The following is a 23,539-nucleotide window of genomic DNA, read 5'->3' as shown; positions in this document are numbered from 1 at the left end:
TATTTATGCGATTCTTGAAATAAATTAACGTTGTTATGATATAAAGTTACAAAGTTTTAATGGCACCATTAAAAATAATAAAGATAAAACTGTTTTGAGATACAAGCTTTATATACCTAAACATTTGAGCTAAATGTGGTGCAATGTAATAACATTATTTTTAAAGTAACATTTTTTCTAAACACAAATAGACAGACAGATGTATAATTAAGTATAAGAGACCTATATTAATATGTTATTTGACCTTAGAAATAATGATCGGAGAGTCCAGAGAGTTACAAATCATTCTTTGTGTCTGCTGAGATAATAGCAAACTGTGGTATATAAAATGAAAATTATAGGAATGGAATTATATTCTCTGAAATTTGAGAGAAAGTTTAATTTCTATTCAGTTAAATTCCGTCAACTACCATTAATAAATAATATCACCCTGTGCTAAAAATATAGGAATCTGTATTCCATGTAAATAAAGCGTATTAATGAAGTACGTAGTATTACAAAGCCTTATAGAGTGCTTGATATTGTTTTATCTTAGACTATACCTACTCATACTCAAAACTGGAATCTGTCTTTATTGTGCTGTAAATGAAGTGTGCTTGTAAAAATAGTGAAATAGCTACTACCTAAGTTTCAAATTCTGACGTAGCAATTATATTATTCTCCAACACATTTTTAATGTATATTGTATTCATAAACACTTCTAATAATATTATAAAATGATATATTTATATTTAACTGCTATGAAAGAAATTATATCACTTTAGTGTTGAAAAATATTATACTATTAAATTTACACTGATTGATTGTGTTTTTATCAAAATTCCCTATACATTTTCATGCTTATAATTAACTTGTTATTTATTGTTTATGCTTTTACATAGGGACGTTTCAGTTTCATGTACACGGTTTTGCTCAGTTACCGAAGACTTGCAATTTCAAACTACTTGATGTTGAGGTGAGTCAAGTGTATATCATAGAGTTGATTAATTAAAAAGGGATCTAGAATATATTACAGCTTTAAATATCACACATACACGTAGGCTAATGTTTCAATCAAGTATATTTGATAATAAAATATCTCTGTTTAATCGTGATTATTTTTATTACCAAAAAATATACCGACTATCCCAAATACATTTGGAAAAAGGTACAAACTATAAAAGCGAATATTGTATTATTTTATTTTCTAATGCTAATGATATTAAATATTTCTAAATTGACTTTTATTTTCCTTTTCATTACGTAAAGTAGTCAACCTATCGTCCTCAAACTTTCCAATGACACCCTTGTATGAATTTAGGCGTATTCATATTTCTAAGAATCCTCAAAGCCACGTATTACTGGTAGCTAAAATTTAATAATTCTGACCAGATCTCTAGAGTTGCGAAATAGAAATTGAAAAAAGCTGTTACATATAATCTACTGTTCTGTGTAGCCATTGATTATTTCAACTTATCCAGATATGCTGATTAAAATATACATTTAGCTGTACAGGTTTAGATAATATTATATGATAGACAAAAGTACTGTCTATTTTGTACTATAAATTTAAAGACTACCCAAACTACTCCAACAAGCACCAAATATTGTTTAATATGAGTTTAGTTTGAATAAAAATCAATTAATTGAATTGTAGAAAATTACTTAGATATAATCGTCTCCTTAAAAATGTTTATACCAATAATTTTATCAATGTATTTCAAAATGGAATTGGTACTCATTTGAAATTTTAATATACACATTTTTACTATATATGTATCCAGGAATTTTGTTACCCCACTAAATGGGCTGATGTGTGTTTTGTATACAGTAGCATTCGCTTGTAAGATTATTTAGAACAATGTATATTTTATAAACGCTTTTCGTAGAAAAATATAGCATTAATTTACACCGAAATAGAAAGAAAGCATTAGAAGAAAAAAATATTTCAATCTCAAGGGTTGTGAACGAAAATGCTTAGAACTAAAAGGAAGGAGCACTTGTTATATTTACATTACAAACAAAGTTCTCCTAGAGGAGAGTGCTTGAGTTTCTCCCTCATAACATCTCATACTTCAGGTATATTCGAAGTGTGAATTGAATGTTTTGTTTACCCGTATTTTCTATAATATACCTACTATTTAAATGCTATTTTAATAACTTAGTTGAGCAAATTTAAAAATTTAGTCTAGTTCCTAAAAATAATTTATATTTTTCCCACCGAAGTGAATTGAAAGGATACAATCAACTAGAGTGTAATTAAATTCCTTGTTGATCCATTCGTCAGTAACTTACGACTATAAATAATACGTTATAAGCAATGTACTTAATTATAAATACAGATATTTTATTAAAAAAATAATCGTTGAAGGGGCTCAATACAAGATCTCCGTCAATGGAAAGGAATTGTACTACTACTTCGCAGTTTCCCTGTAAGCCACAGAAATATTCTATAAATTCATAAATGATGCTGTAACTAAAGTGCTTTTATAACATCTCACAACTGGAAATAATTTAGTATCAACAATCACTGATACGACTCAAATCATTGTCGAATCAGTCCACATTATGTACTGTTCCATATGAATCAGACAGTAGAATAACAAATCAGTCACACGGAATGTGCCTCACATCTGCATTATGGAGCAAAACATATTCGTATTATTGAATTTGTAGCAATATATTTTCTAATATGTATCCAGAGCAGTATTAAATTTTATGTAAGCCAAGGTACATCCATAAAATATGACATATTTGTGTGAAAAATGTTATCTTTATTGTTTGGAAATGGAAAAAATCATCCATCATATTATATCCATTAGAGTTTGTGTATTATTAAGCTTCGTTACGATTATATTTTTCGAAATAAAAAACATATTGATTTAAGACCTGAAAACCATTTAGAAAATACGTGTAGTATCACAGTACTTTAAGCGTGCTTTAAAATAGAAAACTGCCAATTTATTTGATCAACTAAATTTACTCGTTTTCAATTTGAAAAGTAATTTCCCTATCTTCCCATATCATTTATTTCCATATCACTATGCCTTACCCCGTGTTGCGTAATTGTCAAAAATGAGATTTTAGCAATAATATCTACTTTTACTTTGCAATGCAATACTATTGTAATCGATCTTTTACAAACTTATATGCGTTATTGTGCCTCTGCATACCAGTAATTGTTTTCATGATTAACTAATAAAATTCCATGCAGTTAGCTTTCCTTTAATCAAAATCGGTGTTGCTTATAGAAAGTACGCTTAATGCATAGTTCCATGTCTACAGGTGAGTTATTTCTCGATTATTGTGCATAACAAATATATATTAACCCTTTTAAAACCCTTCACGTGATCCAATTAATAATAATAATATGAAAATATTGGACAACAAATTTATTCCAGGATTAGTAATTTCTTGTATTACATGCTTCCTTATTTTACCGTTTGATTTTACATCACTTGGACCATGAGGAACCTAATCTAAATTCTTTTCGAAATTTCTATTAGATTTATGTACAATTATATATATATATATATATATATATATATATATATATATATATATATATATATATACGTTAAACTTTATAAATGGCAATAGCCTTATTTAATTTCAATAAACATTGAATCGCAAAAAGTACTTGCTCCGCCGGGAGTCGAACCCGGATCTCTCACTTGCCGGGTGAATGTGCTACCATTACACCACAGAGCGCTTACTTTTTCCGATTCAATAATTTTGTATTTGGCCGTATCTGTCACATATGTATATATATATATATGTATATACATGTGTGTGTGTGTGTGTGTGTTTATGTATCATATCAGAGAAACTTAACTCTGCCATAACATATCTAAGATGGGCTTTATATAACTTTTTATTTAAATAATGTTTTGTAAAGTTTTTCAAATTTTTTTACATTTTGAGCTTGATAGTTCAAAAGAACACTCCAGCAAAATGTTATCTAGTATAGTTCTTTTCGGCTTCTTCAAAGACAGTCTTTGGAGTCTAATTATTCTGAACTTCTTATGTCTTAGGACATGCTAAAATACACTAATGCTTGTGCTCTCCAGATAAACACATCTTACACGGTTCAGTTCTGGTCATTCACTATAAATGCAACACCTATAAGCAAATAATGTTTACACAGAACAGTTAATAACATTTTACAGGCTTATCAAATTAATATTACAAACTTTAGGGACTAATATGGCATTTTTCGCTACTTTACAAATACGGGGCGTAGCCCGTACGGTTTTTTGAAATAATAACAGGCCTATTTCATCCCAGGGAGTATAAGAATGTACATGTAAATTGTCATTATTCAGTTGATTACTATGCGCGTGAAAGAAAAAAAAGGTACTTTAGTATTTATAATATTATTAGGAATGTGTCTGTAAAATAAAATACCTGCCTATAATTATCTACATCAAATGTTTTTATATTAGATAAATATTTGACAGTTCATACATATCTTTTTCATGTCTAACATCGATATTTTATTGAACTATCGTGGAGGCCGCTTATCACTCTAATTCGTATTGTATTTATATTGAGACAATATATGTAAGGTCAGTTAGTGCTTTACTTATTCAAATATTTTGACAGGTTTCCTTATACATACCTATTCAAACAAATATAAACATCACAACATATAAAACTCTATATTCATTTCGAAAATAAATTAAAAACGTATGTACATGAAAGTAAAAATTAAATAATTACAAATATGAAGAGTACTTGTTACGAAGACGATATTATATCTCCATTGCAATTAGAAAACACCGTATTTTTATATTTATTCTTTGAAGATAATTTTGAAAATATAACCAAGAACTAGATCATTTGATTAACAACATAAAATTAAGCAATAAATAAATTCTTTAATGTATTTTTTATAAATACATAAATCTTCGCAACATTAGTGGCTTATTACTTTTGATACATTTTTTAATTTTTTTTTAGTTAGTTAATAAAACGGTTTATCTTGTTATTTAAATGTATTATTAAATTACTGTACGGCACGGACGCGAAGGCAATTTCACCAACCCCAGGTAATTGGCCGAGAGAAAACCTTCTTATATGCAATTACTGCCTGTCGTCGCTCACTAACTAGCGAGTGTGGTTGTGGTTACTTGTGAACAGGAGTTAGTGTTTAAAATTCGGCCCACTATTGCCAAGACATAATCATAACTATGTGAGTATGTTATAACCCATAATACAAACTCTACCTATGTTAAGTTCAGGTCGAGTTCACCTTCCACTCAGTGCAGTGTCTGGACTCAAACGCTGTGATTGGTTTGACTCCTGGAATGTGGAGTCGACATCCATGGGAAGAGATATAAAAAGTTCTTCATTGTAGATAGATGAAATGTCACGTACAATGTCTTAGACTGGCAGCAAGGCAAGATCCTAAATCAGACAGCGGATCTAATAGTTTGGATTAATCACAACAGTAAACAAATTATATCAATGTCGTTCTTTAAAATGTACCTTACCATGAAAGGTTTGTATTTTCATCGAGATAAAAATTATTGTAACTGTAATAAAGAGTTACATATTTAATTTATATTATATAATCGTATTTTAACAATATTGTGGAATTATTATATTACATTAAGATTTGAAACAATTTTCATGACCACGTAACATATAGTACACATATATCATCTATAATTATATTTGAATTTTAATTAAAAATCTTATATTTTTATGGGAATGTTGAGTTTACTTTCCGATCAGTGCAGCGTCTAAACTAATGTTGTCACCTACGTGATTTTAAGAATCTGTAGTCTTGTAAACCTGAAGAGATTGTACAAAGATTACAAAGTTGATGTAAGATAAACTATTTGCAATGTTTAGACATAAGCCATTCTCAACATATCAAACCTTTCTACCATAGCTGCGTTATGTTTATTTTATTTTAGGTATGCATGTTAAAACGTAGAATTGTAAAAATAACTTGTTTTTATATTGAAATTAATTTAAGCGGGTTATTATTTATTTGCGTTTTCCCTGAATATAATGCATTAGGTAGTTACAAATATTGCTTATCCAACTCAATAAAAAAACTACTACTAGGGATGTAAGCATAACTCATTATTTGTTGGTAATTTTCTTAAGTTTCTGAACATCGTTCAAAATGTTTATAGTGCTATCTATGTTAGTATTCCACATATTAAAAAGTATAAAATCATTAATTTTCATTTTGCATACAAATTGATTCATAAAAAAAATGTTTCACAAACATCAGGATTCTCCTTAAGGCCTTTGTAAATATGTTCCTAATGTATAAACAAAGCTTTAAGCAAAATATTCCAAGTATTCATGTCATTTATTTTTAATATATGAGCTGATTGTAATAGTACGCTTTGCAATAAAACAGTAAGCTATTTATGAACATAAAAATGTTATAATTTCAATATTTTTTTATTTCAATATATTACTACCTGAATTTGTAATTAAATTGTAATTTATTGAATTATATGCAATGTATTTCAAATAAAATTTTATATTATGGAACGGATTAGTGTAAAAGAAAAGAGAAATTTTACGATTTCCTGAAACTGAGTTCTAAAATTAGGATTGGTGTGTTATCTAGGTGCTGCAGAAGCTCAATTCACTGTTTTGCAAGTATAATGCACATGAAAGGCCAAATGGACCTTTACAATACACTGGAATGTCCATGTATAATGTAGTAGCCACGTAACATGCTGGGCCAGCGTAATACTGTCTGCTACATCCATCTCAGGTAAAAAAGCTTTAAATTATTTACAGTTAAGGAAGTGTGGCTGCACTTAAACTTTGAAAATTGCTATGATTTAAAAATTAATTTTATATGTTTTACCTTAAGAAAGGGAGGGTAGGGAAAATACAGAAAATATGTACTAGTAAAGAAATACAACCTTAAACACTATTTGCCATTATAGCGAATGAAGCTGGTTTTTCACCCATCAGATCAACGTTGAACTTGTGCACTTTATTATCCTTATCTTTTATTTTAGTATTACGGTAAATGTATTTTTTGAAGATTTGATTGTTCTCTTTTTTACAAAACTTAATGAGCAATTACTAATTTTAAGCACTTTATGTTAAAAATATTATCAGTGAGATCTCTAATTTTAAGAACGATTTATCGAAAGTATCGCAGTTTCAAGAGACTTAAACTTTTGGGTTTATTCTATGAAGATTTGTAGAAAAATTTTAAATATATTCAATAACATGTTTATGACTATAAAAGTCGCAAATGTTATTTCTAAATTAGAATTACCCATAAATTAAACCAATTTCAAACATAAAATTATTGCTGTTTTGGCTCTCTGGTAGCTTAAATATAATTTGAAAATCGTTTATGATCATTCCAACAGATATGTTCAACATAAAAGGTTAAGCAACACATTTTAAGTTATTCTTAGTTTCAGTTCTTTTTTTGAAGTTTGTTTTTGACGATGGAAGAATTGTGAAGGAAACATGTTTTTTCCCGAATATTTCCCATCGTTCAGTGGTACAAACATTAGTAACACTTCATTCCGAGGTCTTCAATCTGATCTCTTCTTCAGTGTAAATGTAAAATCTAAGACATAATTACAAACTAGGTTAAAATAACCTGGCGAGGATAACCTTCCTCTTAAGAAGACTTAGACACATGCTATCTGAAGCACATTTGGTCACGATTTACTATGTCTTGTTTCATAGTCACATTATATTTGGACTTATGCTCTGGGGTCACACGGCGGGCTGTGCTTCTCCTTCAGAGGAGAGTATTTCGTATAATCTCATCCGCTGGTTATTGAGATCACTGTGCTCCAATTTTTCAGACGAGATAGAGACTGTTTTCACCTAATATATTCTTCAGAGCCTGGTTTATATAAGAGAGAATTTAGACTTTTTCCAATCTAGAGCGGACAAACATTCCTACAGTCTACGTGGTTTAAAAATAGTGACATACCCTACTGCCTGCTTAGTAAGGCAAGGCTCTGTTTCTCAGTGCAGTGTCACTCACGATGTTTAACAAACTCCCTGAGGCCGTTCAATGTTTGGAGAAAAAGGAATTTGAAATCAAAATTAAATTAGGGTTACTCTCCAAAAAGTTTTACTCTCTTGATGCGTTTTTTGCTGTTTGTGTTCTTTACTCAGAATTACCTACACATTCCATCGGTTTCACCTCGTTTAAACCCATAAAAACCTAAACACACATTACTATATTACTGAAAATAAATATTCTCTTAATTTATTTAATCCGTAAATATTTTAGTAAAAGCATTAAAAAATTACATACTCTCACCAATTTTAATGAGTCATATACTATAGATAAGTTTACCTTACTTATTTTCTTCTCAGACGTGACTACGAGATAAATGTATTAGAGCTTTATCTATTTATTGCGGATTTTATGTAAGTAAAAAGACAATAGGCGAATTGTCAATAGTGGAACATAGTGGATCTAGAATTTATTGGATACATTTACAAACGGAATGGTAATGTTGTTGAAATTGCACGTCTGAGTAACTGTGTCAATGGGAGAACTTTCTCTTTGATCGAATTCAGGGTTATCTTAATACTGTTTATAGGATTAAAGTAATGGACGAGAACAATCTAATGTAAGTACATAAGTAATGTAAGTAACAAATCACATATTTTTTACTGTTCATAATGGTTCAAATTCTATTAGACTCTTTGTCTACTTCTAATTCAATAAGTGATAGTTTTCGGACGAGGATTAAATTTTGATATAACTATCACTTCCTAGGAAATAAATTTTTCATTTCCTTTTAGAAATAGGTATATGGTAACCAAGTGTAACTATTTTGATATAATGTATGTTGTTTTTTAATTCCCGATAGATGTATGTAATTTCTTATAGTTTAATCTAATTTAAAATAAATAAGTAAAACATTTTATATATTATGTTTTCAGGATTATCTCTGTAGGAATCATAAAATAGTCCCATTGTTAAATAGTAGTGTAACTATTTTAATCTGTTCTTTAAACCACTGTCTTCTAGTCGATAAAGGTGCAGATAATGGGAAAATGTAATTTATTCCAATATAATGCAATGTTCATTACGTTAAATATTACATCTGATAATGCTTAATACTTACTCGTTACAAAAAATAAACTACAAGACTGTACATGAAGTTACTTTAAATAGAGTTGTTTATATAAACAAATGATACTATGGATTACGACAATAGCTGCTGAAATATTCAGATTGATAAATCTAGGGTCAGAGGTGTTGATAACATTCCTAAAATATTGCTCTCTCGTCATTCTGTAACACAGCCGTACTTGGTCAACATGGCTGTTTTGGATAGTTGTCAGTTTTTTGTAACTTTAGTGCTCATATTATTTGCTTCTTTTTCGGTTACTAACGGAAGATCTATAATAGATGAAGGTAGGTCCTTTTAAGCACATATTACGAAACGTGTACTCTAGCTAGTAAGTAAGCTTTATAATCATTTAATATACAATTAGTTATAAGTAAATTTCATAATGTGTTAGATAATGGATTATTCTCTCTCAACATTATGCTATTTATATTCATGTAATTAATTAAGTTGTCTCAACCATACACACTTATTATTACCTAAGAAGGTAACCAATTAAACCTGTACAGCTTTCAATTCTATTTACTCTTATAATTAATGAACCAATTTTTCAAAATAATGGTAATAAATTAAAGACACATAATCTATAAATCAAATAATTTACAAGATACTTTGCAACAATTCACAATTACAATGAGTCAAGTGATCTGAGTAAAAGCTTGGCCAATGCTCAGCATATACGTTCCTCTATTCCATTTTTCTAGATATATTAATTCAACCTAAATGGTGTATATTAGTTTCACAATACAATTTAGTGTAAAACAATATTAAAGTAGTAAAGGTGGTTTCAATTACCAAGGAAACCAATATTAAAAGTGATATTCACCAAAATGTTGGTGTAACATTTTTCTATGCAGAAATAAATGTTAATGATAAGCCTGTAGATTAAAACTTACTCATATTACAATTAGATAATTAATACATATCAGCCAGGCGTAACATACACTATTATTACCAGTAGTGTTAAAAAAGTAAAAAAGTAACTTCTTGCAGATTGTGAAGGTTACAGATCAGTTCGTTTTCGAGATATCTTTTGGACCGTGAGACGAAATAAATTTGGCCCACCCACTCAAGCGATAGGTTTCGCTAACGCTCAACCAAAACTACAAGTAACATATGAATAATATCGTAACTACTTTCATTATTTTATTGTTGCAGAGTGTATCTCATGAAAATTTTGGATAATAATTATTCTCTTAAGCGGCCTCAAGTAAAACAAATTATGTATAATTTATTGTGCATAGGAAAAAAAACAGTAGCAGTCTTGGGACTGCTGATAGAAGTGAAAACGGAACTATTAAGTTGAGAGTAATTAACAATACGTTATAGTAGCAGTACATCTGTAATTGTAAATGTGACGCGTTTTTAATTTTTCCAATTTTAAAATCCACGAAAAAATATTATCAAATAACTAGAAATCTATTTTACCACGCTAGTAAGATAAATCTTATACCGTAATAATACTCATTTCATGATGAAGAGGTTAAATATTAAAAACATAATTAAAATGAATAATGCTAAATTTTAAATACAAATATTCGTACAAATATTAAAAATGTTTAAAAATATATTCGTTGTTTTCATTATTCATTTATCTGTATAAAAATATGTTGTAATTGCTCAATATTAATAGTTAGTCAAACATAGAATACAAGTGAGTAAACACCGAGTGAAAAAACAGTGAGTTGAACACCGTTGTAAATAATACAGTTATTGCTACGGACAAAGTATATAATTGCAATAACAATTAAACCCACAATATTTTTAAAACTAATACATTAGTTAAATTAACTTGGTTCTTTCGTAAAGGTATTTTTATTGCACAATAAACTGATTTATTGAGTTAATACGGTATCAGTGAGCCAATGCGCCAACTACAGTTCCGGCAGAAAACGTTCACTCATCACTTCATACGCTACTACAGGCTAAAACTAAACTTCCAATAAAAAAATGATAAATTACAAAAAAAAATATTCATCTATTTTCACAAAACTTTCTCGCTGACAAATTTTGTCTGACCAGAAACTTACTACTTTTTTCTTGTCATTGTAAACGCTTTGTAAAATGTAAACAATAATCAAAATTATTTCGAAATTTTTTTAATATTTAAAAATGTAAACCAATAGATTGCCAATATTAAGAGCTTTAATTTGACGCATCTTACAGAATTGTACGACATTGGCTTCACTTTTAAATCGCGAGAGGAAACCGTAAAGGTCACTGATTTTCGCAGTCTGTTTTCATACTCCGCCGGGACAGTTTTAACACAGCGAGACTGACTTTTTCATGCAGGTTAGTAGTCCGCGGCCAAGTCTACGGTTAAAAAACACAGCGAGACTGACTTTTTCATGCAGGTTAGTATCATTAGCATGTCGGTGACGCGAAACCGAGGATTTTTACGTTCTACCAAAACGCCCAACGCGCCTAAAGAAGTTTTCACTTCAAAAATATTAACTGTTTACAATTGTCATAAATTTAAAGAAACTTAAAACAGTTAAAATATAACTTTAGATTAAATATTTTAGATATTTTAAATATATTATGTTAAAATATATATGAATCGCATTTGGCAAATGTAATGGAAGTCATTAGTATATATGAACAAATACATAACTCATGAAGTTTACACACTATTACTACTAAACATCTTTCAATATTAGTCTTAAATGTAACTATTTTGTACTATAACCAATAAAACTAGAGCCCACCGCTTACAAGATTTTTTATGTTTTATTAATGATATTAAAAACCTTATTAAAACCCCCGGTACTTAATTCAGTACACAAAATCACGATTACTAAATCCTGTTTCCATTATACTTATTATAACAGATCAGTTTCTGTATCCCAGATTCTCCATATGTAACTAACGAAACTAACATAACTAAATATAAATAAATATTTGATGGATAAAAAATTATGAGTATTTTTAAACTAATCACATACGGAATTATTATTATTTTATCCCCTAACAGCACAGCACATAAAGTATTGTGTGATGCAAACAGAAGGTATATTTAACTTTCTAACATATTTTGCGATTGTTCTGTGATTTAGTTCCTGAAAAAAGTACCTTTTATTTCACTATAATGCAGCTGCTTAATAAAAAAGGCACTCTTGTTCTCCGGGAATTCCAGTTGAAAGGAGCTAAGCATCATTCAATCAACAAAGACGTATAATAGATTTCACACTTCGGTTCATTTTTAAAAATGGAATTTATAAAAGGTTAAATTTAATACAATATACAGTTTAAAGAATAAATATTCTTAAATTTGTAGTGCTAATATAAATACAATTATATCATTGAATTAATACATAGGTTTTAACAGTTTTTTTAGCATGTATAAGTGTATAATTACATTTCAAATAATGTAATCCGGTTGGAATTTTTCTATTTTCCAATCCCATTGCATTATTTTCCTTGTACTATTTATAAATACAGTTGTAAGTAAAATTACTATTACAGCTTATTGTAATCTATTATAGTAAGTGCTGATGTATGAAGACTTTGGATTAATTAGTCTATTTTTAACAGTTACTACTTCCCGTTATTGTAATTATTTTCAGGTATAATAACAGTTTTGGTCCCTATGAGCGTTTGCACCGTTGCCTTGCTAAGGAAAATATATACTCACATATTCCTGAAAAGGCATATTAAATAAGCGTATAATTACATTTACACTGTACTTCCGGCTTAAAGTATCTCGATGTCATAGAAGCGTTTAACTTGGTCCCGATCAAGTAAGTATAAATCATACAACATTGGTGTGAAAATCTAATTCAATCAAAAAGTTTTTTTTCCGTACTATCATTAACATTTAGTTTTAATTTCCGTTGCCGGCAGTCTGTTAAGGGTAATATGGCAGTTCTTGCAAATTTTTTATTGATATGACATCGGGGGACAAAAATAAAGAACTTATAAGCGTTTCAGCCCATTTCAGACTTTAGTTTTAAATTTGACAAATTAAACTTGAAATTGTGTGGTATAAATATAATTTTAATTTCATTTGTTATGATACCAAATTTATGTACAAAATACTTTATTTAACTTAAATTTGAAATTGATATTATCTTGGGAAAATTCTAATCATTAAGTGCCAGATATTTGTATTTTCTTACTTTATTTTTGCCACTTTTATAGTATAAGACAAACCGATGCTGATTTTTGTTTCATTATTGGGCTTTCCCAGTGTTTTCATAAATGTTATTTAATGGTCTGTTTACGCAATAAAATTCTATTTTTTATTACTGATTATAGAGTAAAAGAAAAATCGGTATGAAATATGTAACAAGTAAGTTCGTAAGTATTGTGACTACAAAATACTTTCGAATTTAGTTATCTACTAAGATAACTAAATTTTAAATGTAGCATATTCCTAAAGCACTTTTAAATTTCTTTAAGTCAATAATTACTATATCTCTCCCTAGCTCATTCACAACTTTATTGTACAAACTCTGCTATGAACTTGATTTACTTAACAAATTACATTTTCACGTCCGGAAACAAATTAAAAACTATTAAATACAAATAATTTGATTAAATTTAATGTCAACCTGCAAAAGATAGTCATACCGAGCTACAATAATTGAAAAACAAACACAATTTTATGTACAGGAGCATAGACGATGGTGACCGTATTACAGTTTGAGTAGTTATGAGGTTGTGCACAAAATGTCAGCTAACTGAATGAAATTTACTTTTTAATAAAAGTTGTGAATTTGCATATTCGATTAGTGAACTGACCATTAGAAACTAGCTAAATGTCAGCAAACAATAATAAACCACTTGCACTTACTTTTATCAAAACCTTTCGAGACTACATTTTCTAATAAGATAAATATCGTTTGATGTCTAAAGAAAAAGCTTAAAGTAAATATGTTGATTTAAATTTTATTTAAAGATTATATTTCTGAAACTAAACTTTTTGTATAAGCGTTTTTCTTTAGGATAAAACGTTATATTTTAATGGCTGTAACGAGGCCTACTGGAAAGTATATGCTTCAAAGTGAGTGAAGGGGGCCCTAGCCTGGAGAGGAATTGCATAATATCAACAAATTCAAATGAGCACTCCGTCTAGCCTTTACCAAAATACGGGACCCAATCTTAGTTTTACATGTTAAAACACCTTTTACAGTTAAGGTAATAATTACAAAAGCATCTAACAGTAACCTTGGTTATAAGATGCTATTATAAACTGTAAATTTCATAAGTAAAAACTTTTTTCCTTCATTAGGACTTATAACTTATTTGTTTTAAAGTAAATAATTTAAAAGCATTCTATATTTCTATTAAAGACCATAGTCTTATTTTATCGTTGACTATTACGCTTCATTATTATTGGTAATGGTGTAACTAAATTTTCTAAATATTTAACACATTTTTTACATATCAAACATAATATGACAGATGTATTAGGATGATAAATATTGTAATGTATCCTATAAAACATGATTAACAAACAATGTAGGAGTCAAGACTATTTTGATTTATTTATAATTTATTACAAAAGAGAAGTCCACTAACAGTCGCATATAAAACTATTTAAAGAACGCAGGTGACCAAAATAAAAAAATATATGGTATTGAAGTAACCTATGTAAATAAACGTGATTTGACTGAGTGTCACCAAATTTGTTGCATCGGAATTTTTAGCAAACATGCTATTTAGCAATAAATATACATTGTTTGTACTGCATACGGTATAATGTATTATTCAATTGCATTCCCTCGTGCAGCGTTCTGGTTTAAAAGATATTATAATTTTAAAAATACTGTTAAACAGATATTTCCTGCAAGATCATTAAAATATTCATTGTAGGGACCATTTACGTTTATTTTAACCCTCATAACATTAACATTACACATATTGGCTTATTACGCATATATAACTGTCACAAGAAATCTCTTGAATATTTTTTCATTTCATAAATATTGTCCGTTATGCAGTATATACAGCAGTAACTGAAATTTGTGTTCGAGATAAATTATGTTTAAAAGCGTTGGAATTATTGCCTATTAAATTTACGAAGTTGTGTATTCTGAAGTAGAGTTCCGTGTTATAAAGGGTGATTCAAAAAGAGCGCCGGTTTTGAAAAGACCGGTAAATTTTATTTTATCGGTTGACAACAATGTTTGACCTTTATTCTATTTCTGACTACATTCCGATTGTTGACGCAGCTGATATTTCTCTCATTAGTGCAGTCTGTGTCTAACCATGGAGAAGCATAATTGTGCGCAACGAGTGTTAATAGTGAAAACGTTTTATCAGAGTGGAGAGAGTTATGCGGCTACTGTTAGGCGACTTCGCGGTACTCTAGGACGTAATGAAGCACCGAATGAATCAAAAGTTCGCAGACTAATGAAAAAGTTTCAAGAAACGGGTTCAACAGTCGACCTCAAAAGTTCTGGACGTCGTCGTTGTGCCCGAACTGAACAGAACATTGAGATGGTTCGTGACAGTGTGGCTGTTAGCCCAGCGAAATCAATACATCGCCGTTGTCAACAATTTTGTTTAAGATGTTCTTCTGTACGGAGAATTCTTCGGTACGATCTCAAATGTCACCCCTATAAAATTCAGCTGACGCAACAATTGAAAGTGGCAGATCACCAGAAGAGACGACAGTTTGTTGATTGGGTATTGAGAAATTCGCAGGAGGAAGAAAACTTCGCAATGAATATCATCTTCAGTGATGAAGCGCACTTCCAATTGAATGGATTTGTTAATAAACAGAACTGCCGTATCTGGGTTTCAGAAAAACCCTCGCATGATTAACGAAAGGGAAATGTGTCCACAACGAGTGACAGTTTGGTGCGGCTTTTGGTCGGGCGGCGTCATCGGCCCTTATTTTTTTTGAAGATCAGGAAGGGCAAGCTGTGACAGTGAATGGAGACCGATACCGTACGATAATTAGGGAGTTTTTGTGGCCTCATTTGGTTACATAGACATTGACCAGTTGTGGTTTCAGCAGGATGGTGCCACCTGCCACGCTGCCCGTGAAACAATTGTGTTGCTTCCGTGACCGCTTTCAGGATCGCATCATTTCTCGTAATTCCGACCATCAATGGCCACCAAGGTCGTGTGACTTAACACCTTGTGACTTTCATCTTTGAGGTTATCTAAAGTCATTAGTTTATGCCAATAAACCCCAAACCATCAATGAGTTGAAGGAAGAAATTCGACGAGTTGTCGGCCAAATTGAAGTGGAAACTTGTCGTGCAGTCATGGCTAATTTCATGGACAGAGTTGTTGCGTGCCAGCGTAGCAGAGGAGGGCACATGCATGACAATTTTTTTTTCATACATGAAATCTTAAAGGTTAGATGAACATATTTATGTATTTGATTTCAGATTTTCATTAAAATAAATCTCTTAAATTTGATATATCAAAACCGGCGCTCTTTTTGAATCACCCTATATGTTATGCTGGATTGTACAAAAAAATATAATATGGCTCTAATTTGTCTTGTAAATAGGATAAAATTGCCGAAAACACAAGTAGCTGCACGTAATTAATAAAATAATTGTTACAGACGAAACAAACACGAATGAACAGGGCGATCATGTAATCTCACAGCCTTACTTTGAAAATTTTTATCAAAGGAATGTGACCATCACCGAGGGGAAGAGTGCCTACCTCCACTGCCGTGTAAGGAACTTGGGCAATAAAACGGTGAGATTTTCCATTTTCGAGTATATGTTAGGTTTTTGGGTATGTGACACAGCGAGTTTTATTCCAATGATCTTAAAACATAATCGTGACTGCAGGGTCAAGGTTACACTATAATATATGGGCGTATCAAAATATTTCACGTTGAACAATGCATTTCATTATTGAATCTGAATAATGTGCTAATTGGCACTTTTATAAAGTGTGCATTTGAATTAAATATTAAAATTTCTTTGAGTAGTGGAGATTTTTTATAATTTTTATTAATGAATTGGAATTTGAAGCAGATCCCTATATCTCGTTCCATAACTGTGGGGAAAAGTTATTATTAATGCAGAATGTTTATTTTAATATACAAGGTTATTCCAATAAAAATGTGCATATTTAAGGGTTCATAAATGACGTAAAAAGGAAACTATTTGTCTGGCACGCATGGGGCCGCAAATGTTTCATTTCCGAAAAAATTGAAAATTGTTAAAACGCCTACAACACTTACTTTACCCTTTCAGATTTGGCTAGAAAACTTTAGTTATCTTCTTAATTACAAATAATACATCCAAATTATTGAAATAAGAATGGAAAAAATAATAATGGTTATCAACAACAGTCATTTTAAAAATAACTAAAAAAGTTTGAAAAAGTGAGAGATTCCTGATTCTTTAAACATGTAATGCAGTCGATGGAGTAGTAATATTTGTTTACATTAATTTTAAAATTCTGTTTTGTTTTATTTATGACAAAGGAAATTAAGTTTTATTTCAGTATATATTTGTGTATTTTTTTCCGAATTTCGAAGGGAATAAACACTACGTGTTGCCTACAAGAATTAGTGTTACAAATTCTAATTTTTATCGCAAACGAAACATTTACTATCCTGTTTAATTTAGACAAAAATATTTATAATTTCACTCTATATTAGCTCTGAAAAATAGGTACTTATTTCGGAATAACTTGGTATAAAGTAAAACCAAAAAATTATAATAGCTGTTACTGTAACTTGGAGGTGCCGTTTAATCAAATACCGAGTCGGCTATAGAACAACTACGTTGGAATAGTGTTCAGGATAATGGCATAAGAAAATTGTTCCATAAAAAGGTCTGTAAAAATTAAAATTTATGTACCAAGTAAATTTCAAGTAATGAGTAGAATATAGCTATGAAAACCTGACCAATAATTGAGGTAAATTAAAGGTTTGCTTCTTTCTCAGAGGTCTGACGGAAATGCTAAAATTTGTCCTGTCTACTTTACCTATTCAAATTATGGGTGTCATGTATATTTGTGTTCGTTTTTAAATATGTAATTTCTTAAGCGAAAAATTTCTTGTGAAATTAGTATTAAAACTGGTACATCTAGTAAATATGAAAATACAACTTCTGAATATTTAGTATACTAATGTTATGTTGATACTGTGCTTTTAAAAAATTATTATTTTCACGATTTCTTGTGTTAAATAATAATAAAATGAAAAGTAAGGTATTAATACGTATGTTTAGGTGTACATAAGCGTAAATATTCGTGCATATTATGTGTAAGTTTAATCATGATTAGTAAATACAATATCAGTATTAACTACTGTATTTAACAATTTATAACTATATATTTATAACTACAATGAACTATTTATAAAAATTAATAAAGTAGCTGTAAAGGACAAAATAGAACAGAGGTAAATTGGTAAATCTCATCTGCACCTGTAGTTCCTCAGAAGGTCTTGAGCTCTTATCGAGCGACCTATATATTTTCCTAGCTCCACTTGTTATCTGATGCCCTTCACACTTTTGCTATATCTTTAATTTGGTTTAATTATTTAGTAATTGTTTTCTGTGGCCAATGATAGTCTTTATTTTTGAAATCGAATATAAAAGTATTTACATCAATTATTTACTAATAAATACGACTGTTATAGATGAAGTGGTCATTATTAAATACCAGAATAGTGACTCTTTCATGTAGGTAATGATGTTGTTTCTTTTATTAAATAATATCATATAACACAAAAGAGTACAGAAGAAGAATATAAATAATAATAATGAATACGTTATGATGAAAAATTATAATTTCTCCTACAAACATGAAATTTAATTTTTTAATAAAATATTTGACAAATAATTCGGCTAAAAAGATTCTGATAGCAGGAAAACGTTATCATCTCTATGTGTAAGATAGTAATCCATTTTAGAAATATTGTTAATAGAAGTAATTTGCATGCGTTCGTCTAAAATTTACCTCGTTAACAAGTGCCAAAATGTTTAGAACACATATGAAGTTAATACAGTTATATATAATGCAAACTTGAAGTTAACAAAGGCAAAATAAGAATGTATGACTAAGTGTATTTGTTAAGTTTTTTATAGAAAATACAACAATACGATTTTTATTTAAAATTAGTACATCTTGTCTTTTTTATTTGAATAATATATAATATATATATATATATATATATATAATATATATATATATATATTATATATATATATATAAATGTCTTTATTATAACTATTTTGTGCCTAGTGTTAAAATTATAGACATAAACTTTGTTTTTGAAACACTATATTGTTTAACGCGCTAATAAAATACTTGAATTCAGATTTCAGTCGATTGTTTATAAATTATTACTAGTCATAAACGAAAAAAATTGTTTGTAGAAATATTAAGCTGGAGATGATACTTAGGAGAAGACGAAGAAATACAATTAACGTTATTACAAGAGCAGTGTTACACCATTTTTTTTCACTATTTAGCATTAATATTTTTATAGTTGTACATTGATGTGGGCTTTACGATTATAAACGGAGTTGTGACAATATGTAAGAATTGCCCATACTCAAACCTTTAAAGTACATACAAAACAACAAAGTCTAAGTAATTTTATTACTCATTAGGTTGCATGGGTTCGTGTACGAGATCTGCATCTCCTGACGCTCGATATTGTGACCTACACGAGCGACTCGAGGTTCCGTTCTATTCATGATGACGACACAGACGATTGGACCCTCAAGATCAGCTTCACAAAGTTGAGAGATTCAGGCATTTATCTATGCCAAGTCAATGCGGAACCTTGGATTACGCAACATTTCAAGCTCAACGTAGTCGGTAAGTTTCAGTGGTTTTAACAATTAAGTGATGTTAAATGATTACTTACTTCAATTATGTAAAGTTCAATTCATTTGTGAATTAATTACTTTATCATTTCGAAATATTGTACTCTAAATACTCAATAGCTTTATATTTAAAACTCATGGGGCGGTTCGGTAGTAATTGATAAAAATGCCCAGTACCTCGAAAGCTTAGAACAATACGAGGCTCTGGAGTGTAATGAAGTCCAAAATTGTTTTCAGAAGTTCTCGCTTCCCTAAATTGAGGTGCGAAGACGGAAATGAAGATTCTATTACTTCGGGGCAATCTACGTATTGAAATTCCAAAAAATGTGTTAAACTATTCTAATCGAAAGTAAAAAAAATTAAAACGTTTTTATTTAATAGTAGTATAAATTGATACATGAGGAATTAAAATAATAATTAAGGTATATATTAAATTTTACAAACATTTTTGTAGTAATAGGCCTCGATTAGTTTGATGTTTTATTATTATTATTACCTTTTACAATTTTAATGTTATTTTACTGCATAGTATTTGTAACTGTTGTTATTAAGTGTAATTAGACATTAGGCATTCTTGTATTATTATGAAATAAAATTCTGGTAGGTATGCTTTTACAGTAAAAGCGTTTTATTATTTGCATTATTATTGTTATTATCTAGAAAAGCTTTCAAATTTGATAGTTGGCTAAATATAAATCAAGTTTGATTGTCTTGATGACTTCCACATACTTAGTAAAAGGAGCGTGATAAGCTTCCTGAATTTATTATTTAATTCTGTTGTCAGGTAGCCTTCTCACACAGTTACGTTCAACGGGATTAACATATTTTACAGTATGTTTCTAACATTATATTGATTCTTATTTTGATACGAATTCAATATACCATGCAGTATGGAGCATTATCTGCAAAATAAATTTTGTGTTTTTAATTCTGTTCTGATCCGCGCTATATTACATACTCATTAATTGAGCTACTCATACATATGTGTATCAAAATATACCTATCTTCACCCAAAAATTGATCGCATACATGGTTCGGCCTGCTTTGTGCAATGTTTTGAAATTAAAATTGATTTAGTAATATTAATATACTCGTAGAATATTATCTCTGCTTACAGTTGTACGCAGTAATCAATCAACTATTGTAATAATGAAATTAATAAATATAAAATTATGTTTATTAATATAGTTTAAATATTAATAAAACAAAATGTAATTTTTTAGAATATCTATTTTGGTATTTATTATTAGGTAATAGAGTATATTAAAATGGAGATCAAAGTTAATTAACATAATAAATTTATAGTTTTTTAATAACTGCTTCAGCTAGCGTAAGTTTTACGTTTAATAATAAATATAGGTTTCGTGTACTTAAATTAATACCTAATTGTAATAACTGTAATGGAAATGTAGCAAAAAAATTGGGAGAATATAATTTTGGTACTAGTAAGACTAATATTAGAATATCATGTTGTACGGACAATACTGAATTTTATTTTATAATTTGTATTTTTTTTCGATAGGAAAATGCATTATTATGCCCTGGTGTGTGGGACTCTCACCCACTAAAAACCTACCGGTCCAGGCATTGGAAACCCTCTCGGGAACGCATCTCTGCAACTACTTCAAGAGGGTGCCATCGTTCGCCCAATGGGCATTACTTCATTCTAAAATCCACCAGAATGAGCTATTCTGGTGCTTTATAGCTGCTCTCTTCTTTTTTGCCTTAGCACCCTCTTGCAGAACGCAGCGACAGCGTTCCACGATTCGGGACTGGACAACATCTCTTCTATACGTTTTGTATTATTATTAAAAGGAGAAGAGCTTACTTTACTTCTAAGTTTTCAAGAAAGAGTTCAAGGTAGTTACAGATGCCCAAAAATATATTTAAATGCGTTAGCAATCAATATCATTACCAAGCAATATTTGCCCTTTACTTGTAATTTTCGTAATGTAAAATTATTAATATAAACACAAAGAATTCTATTACCAAGGTATAAGAACTCCACAACGTGCGCTACGGGACACGTTTAACTGAAGTTATAAATTCCAATGATATAGCTTGAAACTTTCATATGGACAGACAGACAGGTTAAAGTGCAGGAAAGAAAAATCACTTAAATATAGACAATTGGCATTGCGAAACCACTAAACTCATTCTAGTCCAAACGTTTCACGTAAAGGTTACAGTATGAAACCTACGAGTCATGTTGAGGGTAGCAAACTTTAGCTAAATCCCCGCCATGAGGGAGGGGGTTACATGTGTAGGAATTAAACACACACAAGGTTAGGTTAGGTGTGGATTGTAAATCCATAGCCCTATTTATTGTTGACAAGATTACAAGTATTAATAATGTTAAAATAAAGACTCAAGTTTATGACCCAAGTATTATTTCCTTGAATATATCGTTTTTATTTGTTTACATTATTTAGTGTTTGATCAACTGTTTCGATTATTTTATGTCTCATCTAGGGTTAACGTGTGAAAAACGCTTTGGTCACTATACTTAACTACTTTCTTAATGTAAAATTGTATTTTTATTACTTTCGTTTACGATTGTAAAGTTATAACTAATCTTAATGAAATACAAACAATTTATTTCTTTCAATTTCCAGAGGAGGATCCATCTAAAAAGGATGGATATAGTATCAACGGCAGAAGTTCTTCCTATACTACTTTGCAACACTTCCATCTTCTTCTGTGCATGATTCTTCGAATAACCCTACCACTTCCACACCTCGGGATGATGCTCTCATCCCCCCTCCCCTGGTGATACAAATAAATTCGACCCTGTAATGTAATTCACTAGGACATGTAACGCCTATCTAAAGCGAATTAAAAAAATATATTGTGTGTTTAAAATAATATTATTATGTAATTTTAATGTTTTGTAGCATAAAATGCAGTAGACATATATAAATTACTATTATATGAAATAGTGCATTATTGTATTAAACAGTACTGTATAAACAGATTTGTTGTTGCTTAAATTACCTTTTTACCTTTACCAATGTTTATAGACAACATGAATTTCTATTATTCTCCCAAATGAAACTAACATTAAATTATATTTTAAATAAAAAACAATAAGTTTCTATATTGAAATTCAAATTTAAATATTAATCAACAACAACCAAAATTGTAATTTAAGTTTTCATTTTAATCTTATATACAACTGTTTTAAGGTGTAGCAATAACAAATAAGCAGTTTTAAGAGATAAAATTCCCACAGATAATAATTTTGTTTAGTTTAGAAATCATTAGAAAACGCAGTCATTATTACTGGAGTGTATACATAGATAATATGATTTTTTATTAAGATTTAACTCACCACTAATCATTTGTTTAAGAAACACGATGCCTAATAAATAATAATAAATAAAGTCAGGTGACAAATTTAAGTATATTATTTACAAAGACAGTTATACGTTTTAAATGTCTGCAGTATAACTAGATGAGTATTAATTTTGTGTAATTATTTTAAACTATCCTATAGTACCGAACGATGGTGTAAAACAGCGTTTTCAAAGAAATGCTTAATAATAAGGTGAAATACTATATCTACAAGTGTGTTGCCTGGAATAGAGTTTAAAAATACAATTTTGTTAAGTTACGGACACTAAATTAGATAACTTGTTTGTTCGAGAAATTTTATGATGTTTAACTAAATTATATAATCCAAACTTTATT

General features: G+C 29.6%; 1 protein-coding gene across 1 annotated transcript; it reads left to right on the top strand.

The window, feature by feature from the left end:
• The first annotated feature begins 9,218 nt into the window (after positions 1-9,218).
• On the top strand, positions 9,219-22,823 carry LOC124366049 (zwei Ig domain protein zig-8-like). The gene is made up of 4 exons (XM_046822258.1): positions 9,219-9,370; positions 16,612-16,751; positions 19,631-19,841; positions 22,465-22,823. Exons 1-4 carry the CDS (start codon positions 9,274-9,276, stop codon positions 22,620-22,622), a joined length of 606 nt encoding a protein of 201 aa, XP_046678214.1. The 5' UTR covers positions 9,219-9,273; the 3' UTR covers positions 22,623-22,823.
• The last annotated feature ends 716 nt before the right edge of the window (positions 22,824-23,539 follow it).

The sequence above is a fragment of the Homalodisca vitripennis genome, chromosome 7, assembly GCF_021130785.1.
Source record: "Homalodisca vitripennis isolate AUS2020 chromosome 7, UT_GWSS_2.1, whole genome shotgun sequence".
In the NCBI taxonomy this organism is placed as follows: domain Eukaryota; kingdom Metazoa; phylum Arthropoda; class Insecta; order Hemiptera; family Cicadellidae; genus Homalodisca; species Homalodisca vitripennis.
This window is presented reverse-complemented; position numbering and strand designations above follow the sequence as displayed.